This window comes from Podarcis muralis, chromosome 4 (genome assembly GCF_964188315.1).
Source record: "Podarcis muralis chromosome 4, rPodMur119.hap1.1, whole genome shotgun sequence".
NCBI lineage: Eukaryota > Metazoa > Chordata > Lepidosauria > Squamata > Lacertidae > Podarcis > Podarcis muralis.
This window is the reverse complement of record NC_135658.1, coordinates 28,718,284-28,745,045: the sequence shown is the minus strand read 5'-3', so window position 1 is coordinate 28,745,045 and position 26,762 is coordinate 28,718,284. Positions and strand designations below refer to the sequence as shown.

General features: G+C 41.2%; 1 protein-coding gene and 1 long non-coding RNA gene across 8 annotated transcripts; one reads left to right on the top strand and one right to left on the bottom strand.

Moving 5' to 3' along the window:
* The first annotated feature begins 2,252 nt into the window (after positions 1–2,252).
* On the top strand, positions 2,253–26,398 carry LOC114595786 (NEDD4-binding protein 2-like 2). Of its 7 annotated transcripts, none has more exons than XR_013392544.1 (11): positions 2,253–2,408; positions 3,941–5,253; positions 7,059–7,186; positions 9,496–9,584; positions 9,960–10,036; positions 11,041–11,184; positions 18,164–19,875; positions 22,216–22,301; positions 22,556–22,601; positions 23,932–24,112; positions 26,211–26,398. XR_013392544.1 is itself a non-coding variant. In XM_028726473.2 (10 exons), the coding sequence occupies exons 2-10, from the start codon at positions 3,941–3,943 to the stop codon at positions 24,003–24,005; spliced, it is 3,669 nt and encodes a 1,222-aa protein (XP_028582306.2). In that variant the 5' UTR covers positions 2,253–2,408; the 3' UTR covers positions 24,006–26,398. The 7 variants fall into 7 exon arrangements, 4 of the variants coding, with proteins under 4 accessions (XP_028582306.2, XP_077783259.1, XP_077783260.1 ...); XR_013392545.1 differs by having other exon boundaries at positions 24,416–26,398; XM_028726473.2 differs by having other exon boundaries at positions 23,932–26,398.
* LOC114595788 (uncharacterized) lies at positions 19,563–24,912 on the bottom strand. The gene is made up of 4 exons (XR_003706346.2): positions 24,827–24,912; positions 23,590–23,677; positions 22,357–22,464; positions 19,563–19,710 (listed from the first exon to the last, which is right to left on the bottom strand). It is a non-coding gene; the product is annotated as an uncharacterized LOC114595788 (long non-coding RNA).
* Positions 26,399–26,762: the final 364 nt, after the last annotated feature.

Below are 26,762 nucleotides of genomic sequence, written 5' to 3'. Positions count from 1 at the left end.
AATTTTATTATTTATATACCCCACTCATCATCTCACTGGGTTTCATCACTATGCAGAGCAGAAGTGTGTTGTATTACCATTGTGTTAACCAAATGGAAGTGGCAATATGTGCTGGTGCTTTTAGGCATCCATTTGTACCAAGACATCTAGGGGGGAAATTGTATGCAGTCTGGTGTGAAGTAGTGATCTGCTATTAGATATTACCATCAGATTTCTGTTTCCACATCAATTGGCCATTTCCCAAAGCTACCCTCAAAACTTCTGTACTACTATTTTGCTCCTTAGATATTTCTAAAGAAGTTTCTTTAACTTCAAAGTTTTAAATACACAATTTAAGACACAATAATACACTTCAAAATTTTTAATACACAATTTATTTCCTATATCCTAGAGAACTATTGTTTTAATAATAGAAGAGATTCCGTGTCTAATTACTGAATTGAAAGGTGCAAAAAAAGGAAACAAAAACTGCACTCCAGGAAGAAAATCCTATTGAACTAAGTGTGACTTCTGGGTATAGATATTAGGCCCCTTTTGAAAGTACTGTATAGCCATATCTACCTTTCTATAACTTAAATATTATTTAGATGAGGATTTTTCACCTGTGGAAGAAATAATCAAGTCAGATCTTCTACCCTAAAACATCAGCACCACTTTGTTGTTTATTTTGAAAAATCAGAATAATTATTTGGAATAGAAACATTAGCACCCTATTTTAATACAAAATAGTTGAGAATTTATTTTTATACTCAGTGATTATGAGCAACTAGACAATATTCCTTCCTCATCACAGCACACCTTATATATACAGAAGCAAGCCCTGTTGGGTTCAATGGGACTTTCTCCTTTGGCAAGGGAGTAGGTTTAAATCAAACTGCTTTTATCAATCAGTCTTCACTTCCATAAGAATATCCTTTCGGTACATAAAGAAAAGCTGCCCTCACTTCCTTAAGATCAAAGTGCACAATTTCTGGATGGGTTTGTGCCATTTCCCCACCCACACCCCAAACAGCCATGGCACTTTTTCAAGGTATGGAAATGGAAGAGTAAGAAAAGGTCCAGCAGCTGATGCAGTGGCGTAGCGTGGGGGGTGCAGGGGGGGCCGGCCGCACCGGGCGCAACATCTGGGGGTTAGGGTTAGGGGGTGCAAATCCAAGGGTTAGGGGGCGCAAATCCACGGGTTAGGGGGCGCAAATTACTTGCCTTGCCCCGGGTGCTGACAACCCACGCTACGCCACTGAGCTGATGTAACTGTTCCTTGAAGGTATAGAGGTCCTGCCAGTAAATAAGTATAAATAAATCATAACCTTGGCAACCTAGAGCTTAAACACTGACAGTTTAAACAGGGCAGGCCCATGGGCATATACAGGATTTATTTTAGGGGGGCAGGCTCTATGTGGGGGGGACGGAACCAAATTATCTGCAATGCAATTCGTCAGCAAGTATTTTTTTTATTTACTTGATGGGTGCAGTTGCCCATCTGCGCCCCCCTGTCTACACCCATGGGGCAAGATGAGCAAAGAGATTTGAGCAGCAGGATCCACAGGGGCTGCAGAACCCAATGCAGAACTTTATGCCCACCCCGTTTGTCCCTGATGTAGATCTTCACTCGCCGCTTCTTCCCTGGCAAGGTGTGGGTGTCATTTTGTGCTTCGCCTCAGGTGCCCCAAATGCTTCCAGGTGGAGCATAACACTTATTTAAAAACAAACGAATGAAGATGCGAGCAGAGTCCTGTGCATGCATACTGAAACCTCCTGGTATGTAAATTAAATTAATAATAATAATAATAATAATAATAATAATAATAATAAATACTCTGGTGGAAGCCCCATTTGACTCAATCCCATGTTGCTGAGCCTACGATTGCTTCTTCAATTGCACAGGGCTGGATGTACCGCGGATAACAGTATCCATACGTACTTGGCAGCCATCAGCACCAAAGCTCAATACAGTAAAGGACTTCAGGACAGAGAAAGAAACTCTCTTTGCTTCCCATATTCCCAGACGGCGCTCTCCCCCATTGAAATTGGCCCCGTGTGAGCCACTGCAGCTTCTTTCCTTCCCGCAAAAAGCCTGTCCCTCTGAGCTCTCTCTGTGGATTTAAATTCTTCTCCTCCCTCTCCAGAGTTCCACGTTCCTCATCTCCGCGGCGTCACGTGAGCCCGCTAAGCATTCGGGGAGCTGTAGTTTTCGCCGCCGGCCTCGAGAACTACAACCGCCTCCTCCCGCCCCCACACGCGAGCAGTCGCCACTCGCGCATGCGCGGAGCAGCGAGAGGCCGCCATTTTGGAAAGCGGGGGTTGGAGCCTTTTCCGGGGGTATGTTTTACCTCAGACCCGCGAGCATGGCGGTGCCCGTCTGACCTCAGGGAGCCCGCTGGAAAAGCGAGCCGCGTCGTCCGTTTGAGGTTGGTGTTGCTGCCTAAAAACGCGGCTTTGGAGAGGATAAGAGTCAAAAGCGCGGGTTGGGTGTCGGGTCCGCGTGGGCGGGGATGCACCTGGGGTCCCTCGAAAGGATCCCTTGGGTCTCTTGTCCTGCGCTTCCCGCTCGCTCTCTGGCGTCGGGGTGGCGGGGTCGGGGCACGTTGGTTCCAGCCGGGCGGGTGGGGGGGATGCGTGACACGGGAAGAAGACGGAAGGCCAGACCCCGGGCTCGGTGAGGGCTGGCTAGTAAACACGCGGACATGCTGCGTGAAACGAGTGACATCCCATAACCTGCGCCTGGTGGGCGTCCCTCAGAAAAGGGCACGATTAAAATAGCGCGGTGACACAGTGTCTCATTATTAACCCACAGGGAGACTAAAAAATAATAAAAATTATAAGATGCCTGTTGGGAATTATGTTCTCAGATAAGCAAGGGGCTGGCTTTAGATTAGCATATTTTACTGGCCTATTCGTTTGGTGATTATAAATATGAAATTTAACATACTCCGATTGTATGTTACTAACGCACAAGGACAACATCATTTTATTTAGTAACCTGCAGCTAAACGGATATGCTTTCTACGGTAGCAGGCAGGGCTGGATTTAGGTTTGATGAGGCCTTAAGCTACTGGAGGTAATGGGGCCCTTTATATGTCCAGCTGTCCTTTGTCAACAACAAATTGTCGCTGTTTTTTGTGTTGAATATATGCCATATGGTAATTTATGGATCTCATAGGTATTTAAAGCCATTTGCCTACACAACACAAAACACTGTTGCTGTATGTAGGTTTTATTTTGTTTTTTATCTTATATTTTGGAAATGTACATATTTTTTTCTTAAATTTTTTTGAGGATCCCCAAGAGAGTGGGGCCCTAAGCTATAGCTTTAGTTTATACGTAAATCTGGCACTGGTTGCAGGCCCTTCCCCATGATTTCTGACTGATTTAAAAATGCAGCCCTTCACTTATGTCCCACTTTCTTTCTCAGGGAAGAAATGCACAAAAATAGAGCTTTACAGAACAATCCTATATAAATAAGTTCCATTCTGTTTCATAGGACGGCCACAGTTCGGTAATAGAACATCTATGTGTGCCAAAAGCCCCATTCTCTGACATCCTCATGTAGGGCTGCGAATGTCCCATGCTTAAAAACTTGGATTACTGCTGCAAAGAAATGTTAACAGGGAATAGGCAACATGATGTTCTCCCTATGTTTTTTGGAGATAACTCCCATCATCCCTGACCTTTGGTTGTGCTGATTGGGGCTCATGGGTGTTGGAGTACAACAACATCTAGAGGACACCATATTGGTTACTGCTGGTGTAGCCCCTACTGTGCTAGATGGGTCAATGGTCTGGCTGAGGGCAAGGCAGCTTCCTATGTTCCTAATGGGGATTAGTACCATCTAAGCGTGCGTAGGATTGCAGCCGTAATTAAGAAATGAGTCAGGTGTAGGTGGATACTGGAGAAGAGAAGCTCATATCATGCTGTAAACATATTGTTTTATTATTTTAAGATGCTTCATGATGAGTGTAAGCCAAGATACCTTGAAAGTCAAGATGCATCAGCAACAGAGCCCTGTTCTAAAAGGATGAAATCAACAGAAGAGCCTTATGGTAAAACCTATGATGGCTTGCAAAGACTTCATGAAGAAATACATGTTAAAAAAACCCATAGTGGGTTTATTCCTTTGTCCATTTCTGATGAAGAGGCACAAAATGAAAAAGAAACTGCAGAAGTAAAGGCATTCATCATGGGTAAAATACCAGTGTCACCAGAGCCTTCAAAGTCAGTAAACAATACTGAGATTACAAGAAACAAAAGTTTTTCTCCTTCCAATACCAATATACGTAAAAACAGAGAAGACAATGACTCCATCAAAGAACATAAGAATGAAGAGAAAGAATTATATAGTACAAGCAAAGCCTTTATTGGACCCATTTATAAAAGTAAAGCTGATTGCATACGTGATCAAAGGAAAAAGAGAGAAATGGTGCCTAAACAGGCTCTCCCTGGTGATGTGCCAAAAATAGAAGATGAATTGTCCCAATTCTATAATGAAATTGATCAGCTTGAAAGTGATGAAAATCGTTTTGATAGTCACTTACAGGGGACAGAAACAAATTCACTTGGGGAATATAATAAATGGAATCCAATGGCTTGTGTAAATTCTCAAGAATGGTCCTGTAGAACATCACCTGGTGGTGATCAGTGTTTTTATAATAATGCACCAAGTGATCGTAGAATAGGCAGTGAACAGTATCCATACAATGACCCATCGGGTCACAGGAGTGACAACAGACGGTGTTGTAACAATGAAAGAGATGTATGGGAAATGAGACAATTATGTAACAAACAGGATAGTTCTAGATTCTGGAATGATTCTGTGTCTCAGTTAAGGCCTAGTTGGCAAAACACACATCCTTTTATAATACCTTATGGCCCACCACCTCCTCAATTCACTCCTCGTTTTAATTTTCAGGAACCTAATTCCTCATCACTTCATTCAGATACTTTCCATCCCCCAAATGTGGGACCATTCAAAAATAGCCATATTAACATGAGTAGTGCAACATCTGATGAAAATAATGCCTATCATTTTAGTAATCATAATATACAGCCCACCAGAAATGGATATAACATGCCTGATGGACACATGGATAATGGTTTCTGTGAAACTCGACCATGTTGGAAAGAAATTAAAACTTATCCAGATGAAGGATCAAGCAACGTTTCTCAGCAGTTTCCAGAGGGCAAGTTATATGAGTCACAAAAGCTGCTTCTGATTTTAAGAGGTCTTCCAGGCTCAGGGAAGACAACATTATCTCGGTAAGAGAATGACAACTTAATTTTAAGAAAGAAATCTGTTTTGTTTGATTTATTGTTTGTTGCTGTTTGAAACATCATGGTCATTTCAACCACCAAAAAATAATAATTGATATATATATATACACATACACACACATACACATACACACAACATTAAAACAGTACCAACCTATCTTTCTATTTGTCTATATAGAAAGAAAGAAAGCTGAATATTTTATGTTGTAAACTCTTGTTCTATTAAAACATTTTTATTTTTTGAGAGCAATTCAAATCACCCAAGACGTTTCACTGGTGAGACAGTAATCGTTAAATGGCATATGTGTTAGTAATAAATTTTGCTTTTTCAGTAATAAATTTGTTGACCATTGTTTAAAAGTTTAAAGCATAATATTGTTTCTATTTTGTAACTGAACTTTTGAGTTGAATAATTACATGATTGTATATTGTTCCTTTTAGTTTGTATTTTATTGTATTCTTTGTATACTGTACTGCCCTGAGAACTTCAGTTGAAGGGTGATCGTTGTTATTATTTATTAAATTTGTAAGGTGCCCTTCATCTGTACATCTGAGGGTGGTTCACAGCATAAAAATACAAGATAAAAACACAAAATACATAAGAAAAGCAAGAACAAAACAAGCCAATAACCTGTCCTTTGAGATTATTAAAACAGTTATGATAATTATAAATAATGGGCTGTATCTAAAGTTGTGCTATATGAATGTCCTGTCAGTGCAATGATTTCTGCTTGAACAATTCTCCCTTGCTCCTCCCCATGCACATGCCCTAAATTTGTTGTAACGGTCCCCCAAACCCTCGGGAACCAATTTGGGGAAGACATGGGCATAGGAGGGTGGGAAAATTCCATTGCACAAGCATAAATCCTTGCAGAATGAGTGCACTGAATACCGTCCATTATTATTTTTATTTAATCCTGAAAACTCCGTGATTGAAGCTGATATTGAATGGTGCTGAATTTTTTTTAAAAAAAAAACAAAAATATTGGAATGCCTTTCTATTGAGGATCACAAGATAGGGATTAGGATCTTAGGAGTCCTGACTTTGAATTTCAGCTCAGCTATGGTTGATTTGGTCTGAAAGTTCTTGTCCAGAGTTTTTCCCATGTATGAGATAACTATAATGGTAGTTTGGTGTAAGGATTAATGCATGTAGGGCTATAAAGAGTACTTTTTTGTTTCCACGCATTTTAAGTTTAAAAACAAAACATTAAAAGTAGAAACTAGGTACAACAAAATAATTTTGTGGCACCTTAATGCCAGGCATTTACTATGGCTTTTGTGGACTATGGTTGGGAGATGATCTATTGAAAGTTTCTTGTGGCTGAATTTAAAATTGCTCCTAGTCATGGAGCATTCTAGGTAATGAGGTTCTAACTTGTGCAGCTTGGCTGACCCTGCAGTGTTTTATGTTCTACAAAGCAAGTCTGGATGACCCCACAGTTGGTCCATCAGGAGTAGAAATTCACATCTTGTATCCTCTGGGATATTTTTTCTACAGTCTCGGGGGACTGAAAGGAAAATGAAGGAAGCCAGGAATATTTTTTGCCAATATTGTGTGGCCAGTTTTAGCAAGTGAGCTGATGTAGAAGTTTTCACCAGAGAAGTTTTGTGCTCTGGGCTTCAGGGAAGGTGTGAAAGGTAGTGAGATAAATATGAGGTTTATAAATAGTTGGCTTTGCAATGGAAACCAAAAGTACCTCCAAAATAAATGAATAGAGTGTAATATGTTTTGTTTTCAAAAACAAGATTTGGCTATCTTGTAATAGTGTTGCCTTTTCCTTTAACAGTATTCTGCTTGGTCAGAGTCGTGATGGCATAATATTCAGCACTGATGAATACTTTCGGCAGAACAATGGATGTTGGTCATATAATGTTGCTCAACTAGGTGCTGCTCATGACTGGAACCAGAAGAGAGGTGTGAATATATTAATCATGTATAATTTTGTTAATGATATACTTAAAAGTATGGATTTATTGATACAAGAGTTTGTGGTAGAAGATCCACCAACATGTGCAGTTGGTAGCCTATTCCAGTGTTTCCCAACCGGTGTTCCGCGGCACACTGGTGTGCCGTGAGACCTTGCCTGGTGTGCCGTGGGAGGGAGGCGGGAGAGGCGGGGCGGCGGCGGCATCTCCTGCTGGATGCAAATCCAAACATGGCGGGCGCCTCCCTCGCTCCTTTGTAGGCGGACCATCGAGAGAGAAAGAAAAGGAGGCGAAAGAGCGAGAGAAGGCGCCTGCGCGGAAAGAGGAGCGAGCAGTGCGCCTGCGCGCCGCGGCGCCCGAGATCGCTTCTCCCCACCGCCCCTTGCTTCAAAAGAGGTCCGGGGACAGCGGGAAGCGCTTCGCGCTGGCCCCGGACCTCTTTTGAAGCAAGGGTTTGCGGGGAGAAGCGATCTCCCTGCAGCCCCTTGCTTCAAAAGAGGTCCGGGGGCAGCGGGAAGCGCAGCGCTTCTTCCCCGCTGCCCCCGGACCTCTTTTGAAGCAAGGGGCTGCGGGGAGATCGCTTCTCCCGGTGCTCCGAAGCGGGGCGGGGGGGCGGGAACACCTGCCCCAGCCGCCCCGCTTCGGAACGCTGCTCCGAAGCGGGGCGGGGGGCGGGAACACCTGCCCCAGCCGCCCCGCTTCGGAACGCTGCTCCGAAGCGGGGCGGGGGGGCGGGAACACCTGCCCCAGCCGCCCCGCTTCGGAGCGCTGCTCCGAAGCGGGGCGGGGGGGCGGGAACCTCGCACCCCGCCGCCGGGCATCGGAACGATGCCCCGATGCCGGGCGGTGGGGCGGGAACCTCTCCCCCCGCCGCCGGGCATCGGAACGATGCCCCGATGCCGGGCGGTGGGACGGGAACCTCTCCCCCCGCCGCCCGGCATTGGAACGATGCCCCGATGCCGGGCGGTGGGGCGGGAACCTCGCACCCCGCCGCCGGGCATCGGAACGAGGTCCTGGACCTCTTCTGAAGGCAGGCGGGGGCAAAAGTCTTTGCTCCCCCCGCCTGCCTTCCCGGGACAGCGGAGACTTCTCCGCTGCCCCGGGCGATCTTAAAATGCTGGCGGGCGGGAGCGAAGCGTTCGCTGCCGACCCCCAGCATTTTAAAATCTCCTCGGGGCAGCGGAGACTTCGCTCCCGCCCGCCAGCATTTTAAAATCGCCCCGGGACAGCAGGGGCTTTTAAAATGCTGGCGGTCGGCAGCAAAGCCCTCCTGTCCCCGGAGCTTGCGGGGCGGGAGGTGGGAAGAAGGGCTTTTCTTCCCACCGCCAGCCTTCAGAACAGCCTTCTGAAGGCTGACAGTGGGAAGAAAAGCCCTTGTCCCCCCCCCCCCCCAGCCTTCAGAAGAGGTCGGGGGACAGACTGTCCCCGGACCTGGTCTGAAGGCGGTTTCCCTAGGAACGCATTAATTGATTTTCAATGCATTCCTATGGGAAACCGTGCATCGCAAGACGAAAAACTCGCAAGACGAAGAGACTTGCGGAACGAATTAATTTCGTCTTGCGAGGCACCACTGTACTTTTTATATAGTCAATATAGGCACAGAGTTAAATTTTTTAACATTTTCTAATGGTGGTGTGCCTCGAGATTTTTTTCATGAAAGAAGTGTGCCTTTGCCCAAAAAAGGTTGGGAAACACTGGCCTATTCCAATATACAGAATGGATACATCTCTTTTCCCAAGACTGGACAAATGAGCCTGTGGTTGTCAGGTGCAATAAAGGAAATAACTCTTCGCCCTTGGTAGTTCTGGGGCATGTAAAAGTTTAAACAGGTTTTCTCATATTCCTACAGTGGTAGGAATTATCATACTCCTACAGTGGTAGCAGTTATGAAATGCACATGAGCTCTACTTAGCCCCAAACACAACAGTATCACTGTCACACTATTCTTGTGTACAGGAGCTGGCTTGTCTTCTCTTTGTAGATGCAACCATTTTGACTTGCAAAGGCCACTTTGTCAATTTCTTACAGAAGTCTCTTTATTTGGAATTACTTGACTAATAAACTAATCAGTTTTGGTCAATTGTGAACCTTGGTGGGGAAGAACAGATAAGGCAGGTATTGGTATTATATAGGAAAACTTTGCCTCTGACCTGAAGTTGATTCTAATGAGATCCATTGAAGAGGAGTTTGTTGTATCGTTGGCAATTTTATAGAAGACTTTCTTTTTCTAACCTTGTTAATTGAAGCAAGTGATATTTATAATTGCTGTTTGTATAATTTATTATGATTTTATTGCAGCAAGACAAGCAATGGATCAAGGAAGATCCCCAATTATAATAGACAACACTAATACACAAGCCTGGGAAATGAAACCTTATGTAGAAGCGGTAAATAAAGCAGCATATTTCTTATGGAAACTCACTTCCTTCTCAGTGAGAAAACTAAATGAATTAATCAGTCTGATTTTATTTTTGACATAATCTACATTTTGTATTATCTTCAGCTTATTATAATTTATGTATGTTTCTGTAAATCTTAAGCCTTTTTTCCGGCAAAATACTGTTTTTCAGTCTGCTGAACTTGCAGCACAATCCTATGCATCTTAGTCAGAAGTAAATTCTACATATTTAAATGGACTTACACCCAGATATGTGTATAAAATAGCAGCCTTTATCAGAAAAGCTAGTTTCTTATACTTTATTTTGGAAGTTACTACTCTGTCACTATTCTTTTTATAACCATAATTCTTTATCTTTATTTAGGCTCTAGAAAAGGGCTACCGAATAGAATTCCATGAACCAGACACATGGTGGAAGTTTGACCCAGAAGAATTAGAAAAGTGAGGTCTATGTTTTGGTTTTATTTCAAAATATACGAAAGCTTTAAAGTTTATTATTTTGGTTATGTAACCAGTGAGTCAGCTTTCGAACAATGGCAGTAGGCTTCTCCCTACTTCTTCAGCATTAACCCTGCCACTAACTGTCCTTTTGACAACCATTGTATCTGCTTGTCTCACTGAGGATTGTGTTCTGCACACCATTCAGTTTCACCCTCCACTTTTCTATTCATAAAGCTTAGTAGAAATGAATGATAATAACAGTCTGATGAAACTTACAGAGCTTTCAATTTTATTTTATTTTTAATAAGGCTGCTGCTGAAAGCATAATGGAAGTGCATTTTATTTGGATCTGACAAACGGTTCTGCTTGCAGAACAAAGCTTTCCTGCCTCCCACTTTTTCACAGCTCCTGAAAAGTCACTCCTGAAGGGTGTGGGATATGACATGGTGGGCTGCAATTGATTTAAATTGGGGACTTGCCCTTTTGTGAACAGAAATGCCTTCTGCATATGCTGTCACTCCACTGGATCCAAGCCAGTATTTATAATTATTTCAAGAAAGCAGTAAATGGAGTTATTGGGTGCACTGCCTAAAAATAAAACCTAGATTAAAATATTGTCAGACTTTTTTAGTGTTTTCTCATTCAAACTTAATTTCAGATCTTCAAGAAACTAGATTGTTGAACATGCATATAATTTCCTTAGGATCATGATGATGCTCATTTAAGTGACAGGGCTGGTGGTGGTAGGTTTTGGTTTTGCTCTTTAGTGAAAAATGACCACTGGGAAACTACAACTTTGCAAAAAGGAATAGCAAAGGAGAGTGGCAGCAGCCTAATCCTTTCTGCCAAAAATTGCTGTTTGCTAACTGTCTTTCTGCCCATGAGCAAAAACATATAGGAACCTGCTTGACCCTGGACAAGCTTCTTGAAGAAAGACAATTTGAAAGCATTCTGAGAGATTCTATAAACTGATCAGACTTGAACTTCATTTCTTGTTTCTGTAGGAGGAATGAACATGGGGTCAACCGTGAGAAGATTGTTCAAATGTTGGAAAGATACGAATATCAAATATCAATACCCATTGTCATGAATTCGGTCCTGCCTTTTCACAAAACTTCACAGTGGCCACCTCCACAAAGAAGAGAGAGGTGGGGAGCCTCTTCAGACTCTTGGAATACTTTCAGTGTATCAAATAGCCGATAACTCAGGGTATACTTGCTAAGGCTAATTCTCTTTTCAGAAAGCAAGCTATAATAAAACACAGCGTTAATAAATTGAAATTTTAAAGCCAGCTTAACTCCTAGTGTTGGATTGCTTCCAAACTATTCTGCTACTTTCTTTTGAGGGTTAAATAATCTTAATGCAGATAATTATCCCTTGGGGAATGTTTATAAATAATGTAAATACATGTTTAATATTAAAATTGAATGTTAAATATTTTTAAAATATATATTTGTACTAATCTTGGTTTTGATTAAGCCCTGTGACTATGTGGATACACCAGGTGGTTTATCATTGGATTTTGACACAAGAGTTTTTGCATTGTAAACTGCTGAGCAGTTTAAGAATTCTGAATAGAATATAATGAATTTTTAATAAATGCAGGTAACCAGAAGAATAACTCAGTAAATATATAGGTGTTGCGTTTGAACCTTTTTTTTACTGCTTTCAATCGCAGTCCAGTTCTAACAACTTTATATCAGTTATTTCAGTTAAGTTTATTAATCACATGTTGACCTCAAGCTGAAGCTCACTTTTCCATTGCCATTTATTCTTTGAGGTTGTTTGTTGTTCAGTCAGTCAGTTCTGACAGTAGTAGTCTAGACCCTGCCCTGCAGTTAAAACCTGTGACTTCAAAACATCAGCATACAGTTTAAATGGAATCCTGATAAGTTCAGTTCTTGAGATTTTAATTTGAAGATTACATTGTCTTTTTCTAAGTTCACACTATTGTGGTATGTGAAAGTTTGCTTTTTTTGTTTGGTTATGCGGCTTTGTCATGAAAGAAGCAATAAATGAAATACATTGAAAAAGCTGGAACTGTATACATATATGTGGACATTGGAACCAGTTACTTAAAACCACACTTCATGAACTGTGATATAGGCAGTAGCCAATTCATCAGAAGTTTGAGGCTGAGCTGGCATGAGGCTTAATTATTGTTCTAATTTTGGTTTTTTACCATGTAGTGAAAATTTACTGAATGTTTGCCTCTTTTTTTGTCACCCAATTGCTGTGCTCTCTTGTACTATTGTTTCAGCAATCCATTGTCAGTATAATACAATTAGTGTATTGAGTCTAGCTTTATGGTTTAAGTTGAATGAAAATATTAAAATACCAGTGTGGTCCATTAGGGCTCTCCTGTTGTGGGTTGAGAGGTAACTCTTGGGAATATCAGGTAGTGACTTTGTCCTGTTCTACATGGAAAATAAATCTAACATAAAAGACACACTTTCCATCTCTTGATAAAGAAATATGTTTGCATGACACACAGTTGGAAAATCTTGACTTTACATTCAGAACATTTTTGTGTTTGCTCTGGAGACATGCTCTTGTCAAACTTGTTGGTATCTATAAATCTCTAAACAAAATAAAAACGGCTTATATCTGCTTTATAAATATGTATTCTTAGGAGGCCATTGCCATCTTATTTCAGTATTGCTACTCAAAGTGCCTGCTTTGGCCCTTTGGCAACTATTTCAGCTCTGCATTGTTACCATCTGAGAAAGCACAGTGTAGTTATCAGTTAGTTGCACATATGCTTTTCATGGCTTTAAAGGGCAGTAGTTGTTGGGGAGGCAGAGATAGTTTGCTACTCACCTGCTTATTTGGAGATAAATATTGCTCACCCCAGGTGAGCAGAGAGACTGCAAATTACTGCTACTATATGCAGATCACTTAATTGTCAAAGACAATTATGAAACCTGGATTTGAGTTTTACTAATAAGGGGCTGTTAATATGAGACCTTTGTGGAGCAAGACAAACTTTAGGCTTCTGTGAAGGAAAATGCTAATTGCTCATATGTATGTATATGAAAATCTGATGGCTGCACCAGTCACTGTAGAAATCTCAACTTCTTGGCATTAGCTAGGAAAGGATTTTAAAATATGCCAATCACATTTGCTACTTTTGCATTAAGCTATCTTACAATATAATGCTTTTTACCACATTTCTGTAGAAGCCACTGAATCACTAATACAAAAATAGCCTCATTTAAATAGCTAGGATTATAAGCTGTGGGCTGAGTGTGTAAATAATTGGTACCCAGGATGTTCAAGTTAAAAATGTTCCTACAGTTTGCCTCAAGTACATTTCTCTCCCTCTTTTATTGCTCTTGAACATGGAGATTCAACATTCGTGCTTCTGCATTGTGGTCATACAGTCCTTAAAAAGGCAGGATATATTTAAGGATATACTGATAATTGGCACTTTGGTAAATACTGTGATTTAGTAACCATATATATGGAAGACCAGCAACTTAGTATATCGTGAACTACTATGGAAGCTCCATTGGAAATGCATGGCTGCTGCAGAAAAGCACAAGAATGACCAACATAACCAATAAAGTACATGCATATTACACGTGCCTCATTTGAAGAACGCAACAAGAGTTGCAAAACAAGTCAACTTTGGGGAAAGAGGCTGAAGACTCCATAGAATAGATTGGTTGTATGTTTTCTATCATTTTGCTCTTGTGTTCAGAGCCCTGCTCATTTGCATGGGGCTTACTCATGTAGTTTCTGCTACATTGCACCAAGTTTGCAAAAATATCATAGTAAGTTTGTGTGCCAGCCCTGGATTGCTATAAAACCAACATACGTTTGCTACTGCGGGGGAAAACTTACATAGTTCCTATAGCTTTAAAGTTTAGTTAACAAAGATACGATTTCTGTGGCTGAGAACCAGACTTGCTCCACCTGTCTACCAGTTTTTAAGATCCTGCCTTGAAGCAAACCCTCTAAAAAACTGCCACCAGAGATTTTCAGGGAGCCTATGGAGTGTTCCATCCTTAAGGGATTTTCTTTTTCTTGTGCTTAAGTGGAGGTTCTGTGTCACATACACAAGGGTTTTAGATACTGGTTTATGCTTTGCAGAAATATCTTAAAACAGTACTTTTTAAAAGTCAAAATTATTCAAATGCTAACTTATACTGTTTAACAAAGTACTCATTTACTAAATCTGGAAAAGTAGGAGCGAGATAGTAGCCATGATCTAGGGATGTTGGCACAGAATGTATTCTTTGTGGCTCCTACCACACTGAAAATTTCTGCAGGCATCAGATGTGGATATTCACAACCCTGGCAAGAGACTGATTGGAAGGCTCATTCTCACATAGCCTGACCAGAGTTGATGTGTGTGGTAAATGAACCTGTTACATCATCTGGTAGATCGTTTTATTTGTATTTTAATTTTTGGCTTTGTGTAGCAAGCAATTACATGCAAGTGAAGAGTGTATATCTCTGGATCTACCCTTATTTGCCCCACACACTTAAAACCTGAGTAGGGTTGCAAATGAGGTTACATAGATATTCATATGTAGGAACTCTATGAGGTAGGTGGGATGTTCAGTTAAAGGTAATTTCTTGAAGCTTAGTTATAAGAGTCAAGTGTGCTAAGCCTTTTATCTTTTCTAATTATTTCTTAATAGGTAGCCTTTTTATCTGATAAGATTTTCTGTATAGGTATGTAAACAGCAACAAATTACCTTTGTTCGGTTTGATTTTTCAAGGTTTTTGCTAGCACAGTTTTCTGTTTCATATTTTTAAAAAGATAAAAGGGCAGGAGAGGATCAAAAGCTTCCTGTATAAGTCAGACTCATCAGGAATAAAGTCTTTAAAATATTTAATGTTGTTTTTGTTCAGTGACTTGCGTGTGTTCCGCTTTCTAATGTGTATTTGTGAAATGTGCATGTAAATACTTTTTAATAGAAATTTTATTAAATCTAAAAAATTGAATGATATTTTGCTGCTTAATTTGTTTGCAAATGTTGCATTTTGAATGTTTTCCAGTAGTAGAGGTTGCTATGAATATCCAGTCTGGTGACTTTAATACGTTAAATATATATATATTTAACAATGTTCATTTTGTCCTGCTGTGTCAGTATTTTGAGTACAGTCATACCTCATGTTATGTCCGCTTCATGTTAAGTTCTTTCAAGTTACGTCCCGCGGCGACCCGGAAGTACCAGAAAGGGTTACGTCCGGGTTTCACTACTCGCGCATGCGCAGAAGCGCAAAATGATGTCACGTGCATGCTCAGAAGCGACGAATTGCAACCTGCGTGTGTGCAGACGCGCCGCTGCGGGTTGTGGTCTTTTCATGCTGCAAACGGGCCTCCGGAACGGATCCTGTTCGCAACCAGAGGAACCACTGTATCTACAACAGGGATTGTAAAAATGTCTCACTTTTAGTAACTGGCAAGGTGTCTTCCCCCATTGGTGAGTGGGATGTGTAGATGTAGCTCCACCCATTCATCAGCGTGATGCATTTACATCATGTAAGTGTGGGTGGATTGTCCTGCCAAAAGTTGGCATGATTTATCAACAATCAGCCTGCATTTCCTCCTTATAGCAGGCAAGGAGCTACATTGTTCCTAGTCATAGAGAAACCTTGTGTTCATAGTTCCTGCATGTTGCTGCCATAAAATTGGGGGGGGGGGGGGAGCAAGATATAACTTGTGTTAACAAAGAATTAGTGTTTTGGGAGGGGAACTTAACATTTCCAAGATGGGCTTCTTGAAAGTGTAATGGTAATGAGAGAGAATCAAGTACCTGATCTGGTGAATGAAAATGAATCCGCTCTGCATAATATCTTCCAATACTCACAAGGTGTGAAGAGGGTGGGCTGTGGGTATAAAAGTGGTTGGTGGTGAACTAATTGCTTGGTAAATAGGGTTTTAAAAAATTCTACCATGGGAAAGAATACATATTTTCAATTTGATTTTGATCCATTTAGGATGCAGTCCTATGGTCTGTGTCTCTGGGGCAGCAGGACATTGTTGACCTCCCTCTCTGTTGACAAGGGTGTCTGCTCCCAGAGGCTTCTTTGTTGTAGCTGTGGAAGCTTCTGTGGCTGTTGGTACTCTGGCAACCATAGGAGGCAGAAAGAGAGTCGCTTTAGAGGAGGATGCAAAGCTCCCCTGTCCCCATGACGAAGCAGGGGATGGGGTGGATGGGAGAAGCTTGTATGCTTATTTTCCTTCTAGTGACTACCCCCTCCCCTCCCCTCCCCCATCTTACTTCTGGGCCAGTATGTGAATAGGAGGGCTTTGTATTTGTAGCCCTTCCACCAAAGATTCTCCCCCAGCTCCCACAGAACTGCTTTGCCCGGTAACATCAAAAAGGTGGCTAATGCAGCTAACAATAGAAATCAGTCAAAGCAAGACATTAAAATATCAAAGCAAAACCAAGTAGGCAAAGAGATGAAATACCAAATACCAGATAAATTAAAGTCCTGTCAGCATAAATATAACCTAAGGAGGTCACGTTAAATTAACCAAGTAGATTGCCCCCTTTGTGTTTCTGCCAATCATACTTGGGGAAAGGTGGGACATGTAAAATGACTGCTTGGTTGATCTTAGATGGCAATAAGGTTTACATGGCAGTCCTTTTGAAATCCTAGTCCCAAACAATTTAGGGCTTCAAAGATGATAACCAGTATCTTGAACTCAGCCTGGAAATGGATCAGTGGTGAGTACAGCTGTGGGCGGCAGTGGCAAAGCAGTTGTATGCTCCAGAAAACTAGCCCCAGCTAGAACTTTTGTAGTCGTATTTGTACCAGCTGTACTTTCCAAATGCTTCTCAAGAGCAATCACTATGAAGAGTGTGCTGTCAGTAGTCCAAATAGTTAACTAAGGTACCTGCAACCAAAACCTGAGCTCCTCTAAGAACGGGTGCGGTTTGTGCAGCAGTTTAAGATTTTGAAAGGCTTAAGATTCTGTTTAAGATTAGATCAAGGATTATTCCTAAAACATGAGCCTAATTTATGGGGAGGAATGTAGTTCCATCCAATATAGGCAACAATCTTGTTCCCTGTTCTTAGCGATCAGGAGAATCTCTGGGATGAGTCTCATTTTATTGGCCCATATTAAGTCCTTCAGTGATACGGCCCTGGTTCAAAACTCTATCGCCTCCTTGGACTCAACTGGAAAGAAGAGAATATTGGTGTCATTAGTGTACTGATGGCACCAGATCCAAGAGATTTAATATTTCCTTTACACACTTTCAAGCTTTGTCTTTCAGACATTTTGTCAAATGCACACTAGGAATAGATAGCAAGCCAACAGCTTGCAACTCTTCCCCCAACTGCATCTCTGTTTTCATGCAGCCATACGAAGTAATAATGCTACCCATGAATGCTGAATTCAATACATAGTCAGAATAGGCTTACTACATTTTTGATGGTTTACTAACATAATCTTACATTTGCCAAGCACTACTTTCAAATAATTCCCCTTATTTTCACATCCGTAAAACAGTGGCTTAAGCACCAGAATATGTTTTGAAAACCTACAGTCCAGGTCTAAGTCATTCTAATTGAATTAGTGGGGCTTAAGAGTACTTAACTTTGACTGGATCATGTCCTTGTTGATCGGCCTGCTTTTAAAAAAGAGTTTATTACTATTTTGTTTGGAAAGATACACTTGCATCTAGCTGCTCAATAAGAATGTTTGGGCACTTGCAATCATACAAAAATGACATGCCTAGGTCAACTCATGCAACATAACTGGTGGCAGAGAACTGGAAAATTACTACCAGAGGAAGGGTTGTTCTAGAACTGATGTTCCTAATGGTATTTTTCTACATTAAAAAATTATATCTACCTGTAATCCAGTGGTACAGTCTTTTCTAGTACCTCATTATGCTGCATATGCAGACTCAGCCTTAATTTCCCTCATTTCACTGAACCAAAAGCAAAAATTAGGCTGCAGTATTAACCTTTACTAAGGAAATGCTATATCTTAAATGTATCCTAAATACATTTATTTCTTCTGGACAACCTCGTTTTTTCTTCAACTCAAATGCATCATGTTTGGGGGTTTTCATTTTAACTAGGAACTTTGTAACTTATGCTTTTATTAAGATTATTCTTAATAATTTGTTCATATTTAGTTCTTATTCTGTTTAGGGAGTCGGTTGTAAAGAAGAAGTACAGGTTGCACAAGATGAAACAGAGGAGGAAGCAAAAGAGGAACAGAAGAATGAAGGGTGCTACCATGAAAGCTATGGGGAAAACGTCAGGTGGACATTTCACTCCAAGTGATGAAGAGTCATCACAGAGTGGCCTGGAAGATTCAGAAGACAATGGAAAACCAGCATATGTGATTGGGCACCAGAATGACATAAAAGAATGTGTTGAGAGTGACTCTGCCAATGATAACAGTCTAACACATAGTGAGTTGCAAGAAGGAAGTGTCCTTGTTTCTGATATGGTGGATCCAGTGCTGGACAATTCATTAAAAAGGAAAGCTTTTGCAGGAGACGGTAGTCTACCTCTAATGCATTTGCCATCTGCTCCTAATGAAAACAGAACTGAACAATCATTCAGTGATCATTTACCTAATGAAATTAAAAATGTAAACTTTGTAGAAGGCAAGAGCAACGACTTGGAGTATGAAAAGCACGGTTCTCTGAAGTTGGACCACGTTACTGAAAATAGTACAAAAATACTGACAAATAGGGAAGACAAAGATGAAGCTGCATCTGCTGAAGTCATACTTGAATCTGGCCCAGAAAGGAAACTGCTCAGCGATGAGGAAAAATTAGCTGCTCCTCATCTTCCTGGGCCGTCAAAAAATAATGAGGGAAATACCTGGGCTTTCTTTTCTATCGACTTGGCTGACAAACAGCCCCAAACCATCTTGGACAAAAGTGATTCCAGTTTGACTTGGCCTGATGGTACATCTAAGATCATGTATGAGCAAAGGCCAAAGAGGGAGAGGAGGCCCAAGCAAGTATTTTCAGGAATGACAGGAGAATTGATTGAATGTCATCCTAATAAAGAATTAGTGAAAGGAGAAGTGTTACATGGAAATAACAGTATAACAGATGGCGCTCAAACACCCCAGCTAACAGAGAACATCCATAGAATGCCATGCCCTGGGACAGGTGAATTCATGACAGAACCTAGAACTAAAACCAGTGATCCAAACAATGTAAGCCTTTTAGCTACACCAAGGAAAAAAGGAAGATGCAAAAGGATCTACAAGTTGGCCCCTAGCTTTGGTTTACCCAGACAGATTCCAGTTAGAAAGGACGAGCAAGTACTAAAGGATATTGTTGTATTAGTGGAACAAGAGGAGACTTCAAGTGAAGAGGCTAGAGAAAAGAACAAGCAAAGCCTTGGCTGCTATGAACGTCCAGTACCTTCTAGTTATGATTTAGTAATAGAATCATCTCCTCATCTTGATGTAGAACCTCTCTTATGTAAATATTCCGGCCAATTTGCACAGAAATCTATGGACTTTTCAACAAAAGTAGTCGCTTCTCCAATTCAGATATGTACTTACGTGTTTTGTAGAGCTTCCTTACCTAGCGAACAGCAAGTTGTTGCTTTTGATCAAGCTGTGGAAGCTAACACAGAGAAAAAGAGGGAGAACGTATCTTCAGATGTTTCAACTACTCAGCCAGATATTTTGTGTTCAGTTCAAGAAACAGACTCTTCTGCTGAAAACTCTGAAAAGATACAAGAAGTTAATGAAACTGAGGAGCCGGAGTATTCCCCAATCAAATACGAACAATATCCTTTGAAAACGAAAGCCAGTGTTTTGGGGCTTCCTTTATCCCTAGGATTTGCACTTCAACTAGTAGAACATTTTGGTTCTCCAGGAATTCCACTGGGTAACTACTATTTTTTTGAAAAAACAAAACAAAACAAGTAATACAATTTGGCAAGTTAGGTACTTATTGCTTAGCAAAGTTGCTTAGTGAGCCAGCCACTGCTGTGTGTGTGTGTGTGTGTGTGTGACAGTGGTACCTCGGGTTAAGTACTTAATTCGTTCCGGAGGTCCGTTCTTAACCTGAAACTGTTCTTAACCTGAAGCACCACTTTAGCTAATGGGGCCTCCTGCTGCCGCCGGAGCACAATTTCTGTTCTCATCCTGAAGCAAAGTTCTTAACCTGAGGTACTATTTCTGGGTTAGCGGAGTCTGTAACCTGAAGCATATGTAAGCCGAGGTACCACTGTATTGCTTTGGACTTAACTTTTCCTAATAGAGACTAAATGCTTTTGGGTAATGGTTAGTGTTTAACATCCAATAAATTTAAAATTCCTCTGCCTATTTTAGAATGAAAATTAAAAATCACTATACATTCACAAAATATTGATTTTAACACTCCAGTAAGTGTTCTTAATCTTTGGATTTAACCATTGCCAGCTTGGCATTATGTGGTCTCCTATCCATGGGCATTTCAGTCTACACTTGCTTACCTTCAGCAATGACGTAGCCTTCAGCGGTTTCTGGAACATTAACTGAGCCCACAAACTTGGCCTTTTCAAGTGTTACGTTATTCCTTTACAAGTCTTATATACACATTTAGTGACTTCCCCCAATTTCCTTAATGAGGCTTGCGTTACAATAGCAACATTTGTAAATGTAGAGGGAAATACTGCAGTGGGGGAAATTACACTGCTGTTCCATATTGTGTTCTTCTATAGCCTCAATCATGCCTAAAATCAAGATAAGTGCAGATTTATTTTAGCAGGCCTGCTCTGCCTACTTGTTTTCATAGCTGAATGTGGGTACAGATTACCTGGGCCCTTCACTTTCTGCATACTCTTGGTCCCCTTACGGTAATTCTGCTCACAAAATCCAGCTTTCAGTCTCAACACAGTATGGAGGTTCAATTATTCCCAGTCTCTTTGTAGATTCTAAACCATTCCCTACTGCTTGACACAACAAATTTGATGTCCAGCTACTGTTTTCAGCGTTTTCTTCCCAGCTTGCTTCAGAACATGTAACAAATCTACACGCACATACCCACAGAAGAAAATTAAGCGCTACCTGTCGTTGACAAATCTATCCTCCATAAATTTAAGATTTTTTAAAGCCACCTAAACCACCAGCCATGGCCACATCTTGTGGTTGTGCAATATGTTAAGTATGCATTATTATAAAGAAGGAATGAGTTCAGAGGCATTGTCTGCAGGATGTCCTGGTTGTAATGCCCTGGCACCCCCTACCCAGAATCTGTCTCTAGCAGTAGATGCTGGGAAGGACCTCTGCCTCATGGGAAACTGATGCTAACTGAAAAAATTTGGGCAGGATGGACCAGGAGTCTGCATCAGTATGAAGCTGCTCCATATGGGCATATAAAAAAGTGGATTTTTTTGCCCACATAAATTCTGTTTTATACACTACTTCATTCTTTGTACTGCCACACCGACCCTTTTTTTATTGGCCAGTACAGTGTGTTGAGGGACGCGGGTGGCGCTGTGGGTTAAACCACAGAGCCTAGGACTTGCCGATCAGAAGGTCGGCGGTTCGAACCCCCGCAACGGGGTGAGCTCCCGTTGCTCGGTCCCTGCTCCTGCCAACCTAGCAGTTTGAAAGCATGCCAGTGCAAGTACATAAATAGGTACCACTGTGGCAGGAAGGTAAACGGCGTTTCCATGTGCTGCTCTGGTTTGCCAGAAGCGGCTTAGTCATACTGGCCACATGACCCGGAAGCTGTACGCCGGCTCCCTCGGCCAATAAAGCGAGATGAGTGCTGCAACCCCAGAGTTGGTCACGACTGGACCTAATGGTCAGGGGTCCCTTTACCCTTTACCTTTACAGTGTATTTACGTCTATACAGACACTCCCAACACTTTTTGTTATCTATGTGGCCTTGTAGGTTCACAAAGTATTTACTGCAACATCAAGTGATAACTGCATGGGTGCATGAACAGTAGTTGATCTAGCCCCACATACTGATTTCTTGGATCTCCCAATACAATAATTATTTTTATCGGAATTCGTGCATACTCTTTGTTGCTAGTTCCCAAATATTTTAACGGCACGAGAAGTCAAGATATCAGTGCATGTGTGAGTCAACTATGGGGTATCTGTATTTTGCATGCTCAGGTTGTGACACTAGTAACAACTAAAATTACTAGCATGCTTCTCAGGTTATAGTTACTCTTCGTTATTTGCAGTATGTGGGTCAAATAACCACTTTGTGCAAAATCTTGTTTCGTAGACACTTTATTACCAGATGATTATGTAGTTCCCCTTGATTGGGCAACATCAAAGGAGATCTATTTACTGTGGAAGACATCTGTGGAGGTATGAATGTTAGTTCTCCAGCTACCTTGCCATGCAGATTATGTTAATAACTTACATCATGATAATTGCTCCACAGCCATTGGACAAAACCAACATAAGCAGTGAAGCAGTGCACTGCTTCTTCATTCTGTCAGGAATAGCTCTATCTTGATGGGCTGTCACCCTGTAGAAAAAAGAATTTTTTATGTTTTCTTGTGGCTGAAAGAGAAGAGTCACATTTTTTTTAATATAAAAAACCTTTAATTCTATTTTAGAAGAAGCAGAAAACTATCATATCAAAAGAAGACAGCTCCATACCTGGTGAGTATAATCTTTTGCTTAATAGATGGAGAGGAGGAGGGAGGAAGAGTTCACACAATCCCCAAATTATTACCAGTTGCAAAATATTGCCTGCGTACTTTCGGAATGTTGTGCTCAGATGTTGGTCTACATTTTTGCATCTACAGATCTGATTGAAGTGCAATGAGTTGTTGTTCCTTTTAGCTACTATTTGATATGGAGTATAAAGTGGAAAGGTCTTTTGTTCTTCTGATCTTGGAAAATGTCATCAATTCTCACCTCCTTGATGACAATTTATTTTCAGACAGCCAATAAATGATCTGTTGAAAGGTGTTAGTAGCAATATCTGCACTGATCCCAGAGATTCCAGTGTCAAAACAGTGCTGTTCTTCTAGCACATAATCAAGCAATAGAATTAATTGCCACAAAATGTGGTGATAGCCACCAACCTGGATGACTCTTAAAAGTACAGATGGATTCATAGGGACAAATCATGCCTCTGAATGTCATTTGCTGGGGAACAGTAGTAGTAAATAGTATTTTCCTGTGCCCTGCTTGTGGGCTTCTCAGAGGTGTCTGGCTGACAGGGCCCTGCTGTAGGTGTCTCCTTATTCTGAACTGCAGAAGATTTGCACAAGGCAGAAGGCCTTCATGGCAGTGCCCCCACCCCATCGCAGTTGCAGAATTCCCCTAAATACCTGCCTGGTGCCCACATTAATGTATTTTTAGTGCCGGGTAAGACCTCTGTATTCTCCCAGGTTTTAAATATTTTTAGTGCCATTATAATATCACTAACAGTTGTTATCAATATTAATTAGCAGACTCTGCTGCTCCTGTTGTAGACCCCTGAAGAAAGCAGGATTGAAGTCTCTGCTTGTATCCCCCCCCCACCCTTGTGGGTCAACTTTGACCCACAATCCATCAGATGATTGAAAGGGGGGCAGCACACCCACCTGTCAAAGTTGGGCTATGGGGGAGATTTGGTCCACTGGAGCAGAAAGTTCCTTACCCCTGTGTTATGATGATTGGTGTGTTTCACTCTGTGAAGTACTTGACTCTCTAGCTAATCCAACCTCAGAGGCTTTGAAGTCATTTATCTTTGGGTAAAAATAAAATAAAGGGACTTAGAATTGGCCTGGAAAGTTGGATGAGGATATCTGTTGTAGAGATAGAAAGGGAAATAATGCAGCAGTATGTAGCCAGACAGGATTGCATACAGCAACAGGTTGATGGTGGGAGCTGGGAACCAGCCACACTTCCTGGTTCCTCTTGGAAGACGACACTGATCAACAGGTATAGATAAATCCATGTAAGATTCAATTTCAGGCTGCTTATGTCACTTTCTTTGTAGCTGGTGAAACTGCCGAAGAAGGTTTAAATAAAGATGATCAAGACAGAAAAGCATCTCCCGAAGCCAATCCATAAATGCACTTGGAAGAAGCACCCTTCCTTTGTCAAATAATCCAAGCAACGATGGTGGCGTGTTCTGAACTTTTGTCTAAAAATTAAGTATCAGCATAATGTGCAGAAAGGTACAACACGGAATTTATTTATACACGTACATATACATGAGAAGATCTATTTCCAACCTGTGTTTCGATTTTCTGGTTAACTATAGGCATCTATCTTTCTGTAAATGATTATCCATAAACTGGGCTCCATTGGATGGTGATATAGCTCCTGCTACATTATTATCTCAGCTGCTGAGAGCAAATGTTTAGATTGGGATACAATATCATATCAGAGTGGCAAATAGTAAAAGGAACTATTTGCTTTACTTAAATAAGGCAGATTTGATAAGCTTTAAATATTGATGCTATTATTTTTTTTCTCAGATGTTGGATTCCATCTGATAGCAGCCCTACACATTACAACAAATTATGAAAGGGAAAAGTGCAAGGCTCGAGATCATATGACCTCGAGAGCAAGAGCTCCCTTTTCCCTTTCGATATTGAGTGTACAAGTGCTGCGTGTGCGTACTGCACATAAACAAATCAATCTTAATCTTTTAATATGGAGGTATTATTGGCAGTAATAGAACATTTTTGCAAAGTCATGCTTAAGATGTTTACCTCCTCTTCAGTTAATATTCCACAGTCTGGGTGAAAAATTTCTGGCATCTGACCACCCAGTTGGGAAGGCATGTAGCCTTAGGTTTATTTTTGATTCATTTTTTAAATCCATAGCATAATTGTGTCACTTCTGCCTGTATCAATTGCAAAAATATAGCCCTTTCTATCTGTTACCTCGGGAAAACTCTGGTCCATGTCCCGGTCATTTCTTACACTTTCCCAATCTCTTCCTCACTGGTTTTCCATTGTCTTAACTTGGTCCCTTTGCATCTATTCAGCTTTCTGAGTGCCAAAATAATTCACCATTCTCATTGTCCTAATCATAAGATGCCTCTCCTTAGATCAGTGGTCAGCAACCTTTTTCAGCCGTGGGCTGGTCCACCGTCTCTCAGACCATGTGGTGGGCCAGACTATATTCTGAAAAAAAAAAAATGAACGTATTCCTATACCCCACAAATTACCCAGAGATGCATTTTAAATAAAAGGACACATTCTACTCATGTAAAAACACGCTGATTCCCGGACTGTCTGTGGGCCGGATTGGGAAGGCAATTGGTCTACATCCGGCCCCCAGGCCTTGGGTTGCCTACCCCTGCCTGTCAATATTGGTTTCTTGTCTACTAATGAATACAGCACAAGTTCCTTGTTAACTTGAAAGCACTCCAAAGCCAATTACTCTTAGCTCTCCATCCTTATATCTTGACACATCCCTGCTCATGACCTTTACTCCTCCACTTTCACTACTCTCACCTATCAGAAGATCTCCTGCTCCCTCAAAAGACATCACCTCTTCCTTTTCCTTTTCCACTTTTCTATAAAGCCTTTGCACAACCCCACTATATCTCAGCTTGTTACAGAGCCTAACAATTGCATCCATTTTCTCCATTTCCTTTGTTGAATTTTTTGAGCAGCAACCATTTAAAATCTCTAAAGCACTATGTACACAGGTGGCACTACATTAATAATAAAATAGTAATAATCAATGTGAAAAATACATATTTTCTGTGTTGAGAAGTGGTGTTTGACAGTTGGCAAACTGAATATATTTATATAGTGGTGCCTCGCAAGACAAAAATAATCCGTTCCGCGAGTCTCTTCGTCTAGCGGTTTTTTCGTCTTGCGAAGCAACCCTATTAGCGGCTTAGCGCTATTAGCGGTTTAGCAGCTATTAGCTGCTTAGAAAAAGGGGGGGAAAGTGAAAAAAATCGCAAGACGCTTTCGTCTTGCGAAGCAAGTCCATAGGGAAATTCATCTTGCGAAGCGCATCGAAAAACGGAAAACCATTTCGTCTAGCGGGTTTTTCGTCTTGCGAGGCATTCGTCTTGCGGGGCACCACTGTATATTCCTCTTCCAGCCAAAAGAATACTTCAAAAAACCCTGCTCCCCACAAAAACACAGAGTACCCAATCTGAGTTAATTACAAACATTATCATTGTGTGCGTGTGCATATTTCATATTCTGACTGAAGGTGGCAATTGTCAAACTTTAAATCAGCACCAGTAGGCTTGGGATTTTGGTTTGATACTTCACTAGATTTTTTAAAAATTTTGTATTACAGAGTTTGCTCAGTTTTGGCTTTGTCACGGATGGACTCAAGTTAAGTCACCTATAATTAATGGCAACAACGGCGGTGAGGAGAAATGCAAATTCTAAAGGTTGTTGAAAACATGGCCTACAGTCACACTGCTGCTTTCTTTCCATGTAGCCTTTGAATTTTGTTTTGAAATAAAATGAAGCTTTGAAGAATGTTTTGTAATTGTCACTATGAGAAAGCAACTTGAAACCTGTGTTGTTTCATCTGTTTACCTCCTGTACATGTGGCATGAAGAAACTAAGAAAAAAGTGGTCAGTTGTGAGTAGGGAGACTGCTAAATTAAGACTATAGCAAGGACTGGGACAGTGCAAGAAACTGTACTGCCTGTATCACCCCTGCTGTCTACCCTCCTCTCCACCACTTACTTCCTTTTCCGTGGTGCTGGGTCTCCCCCACTCTAGAAAGGGCCAATTGGGTACTTCCTCAACACAAAGCATTCGGGTGAGGTGGCTGGGACAGCACCTGCACAGCTACTGTGGTTTGCCGTGACACTTAAGATGCACTCTTTAAACTAAT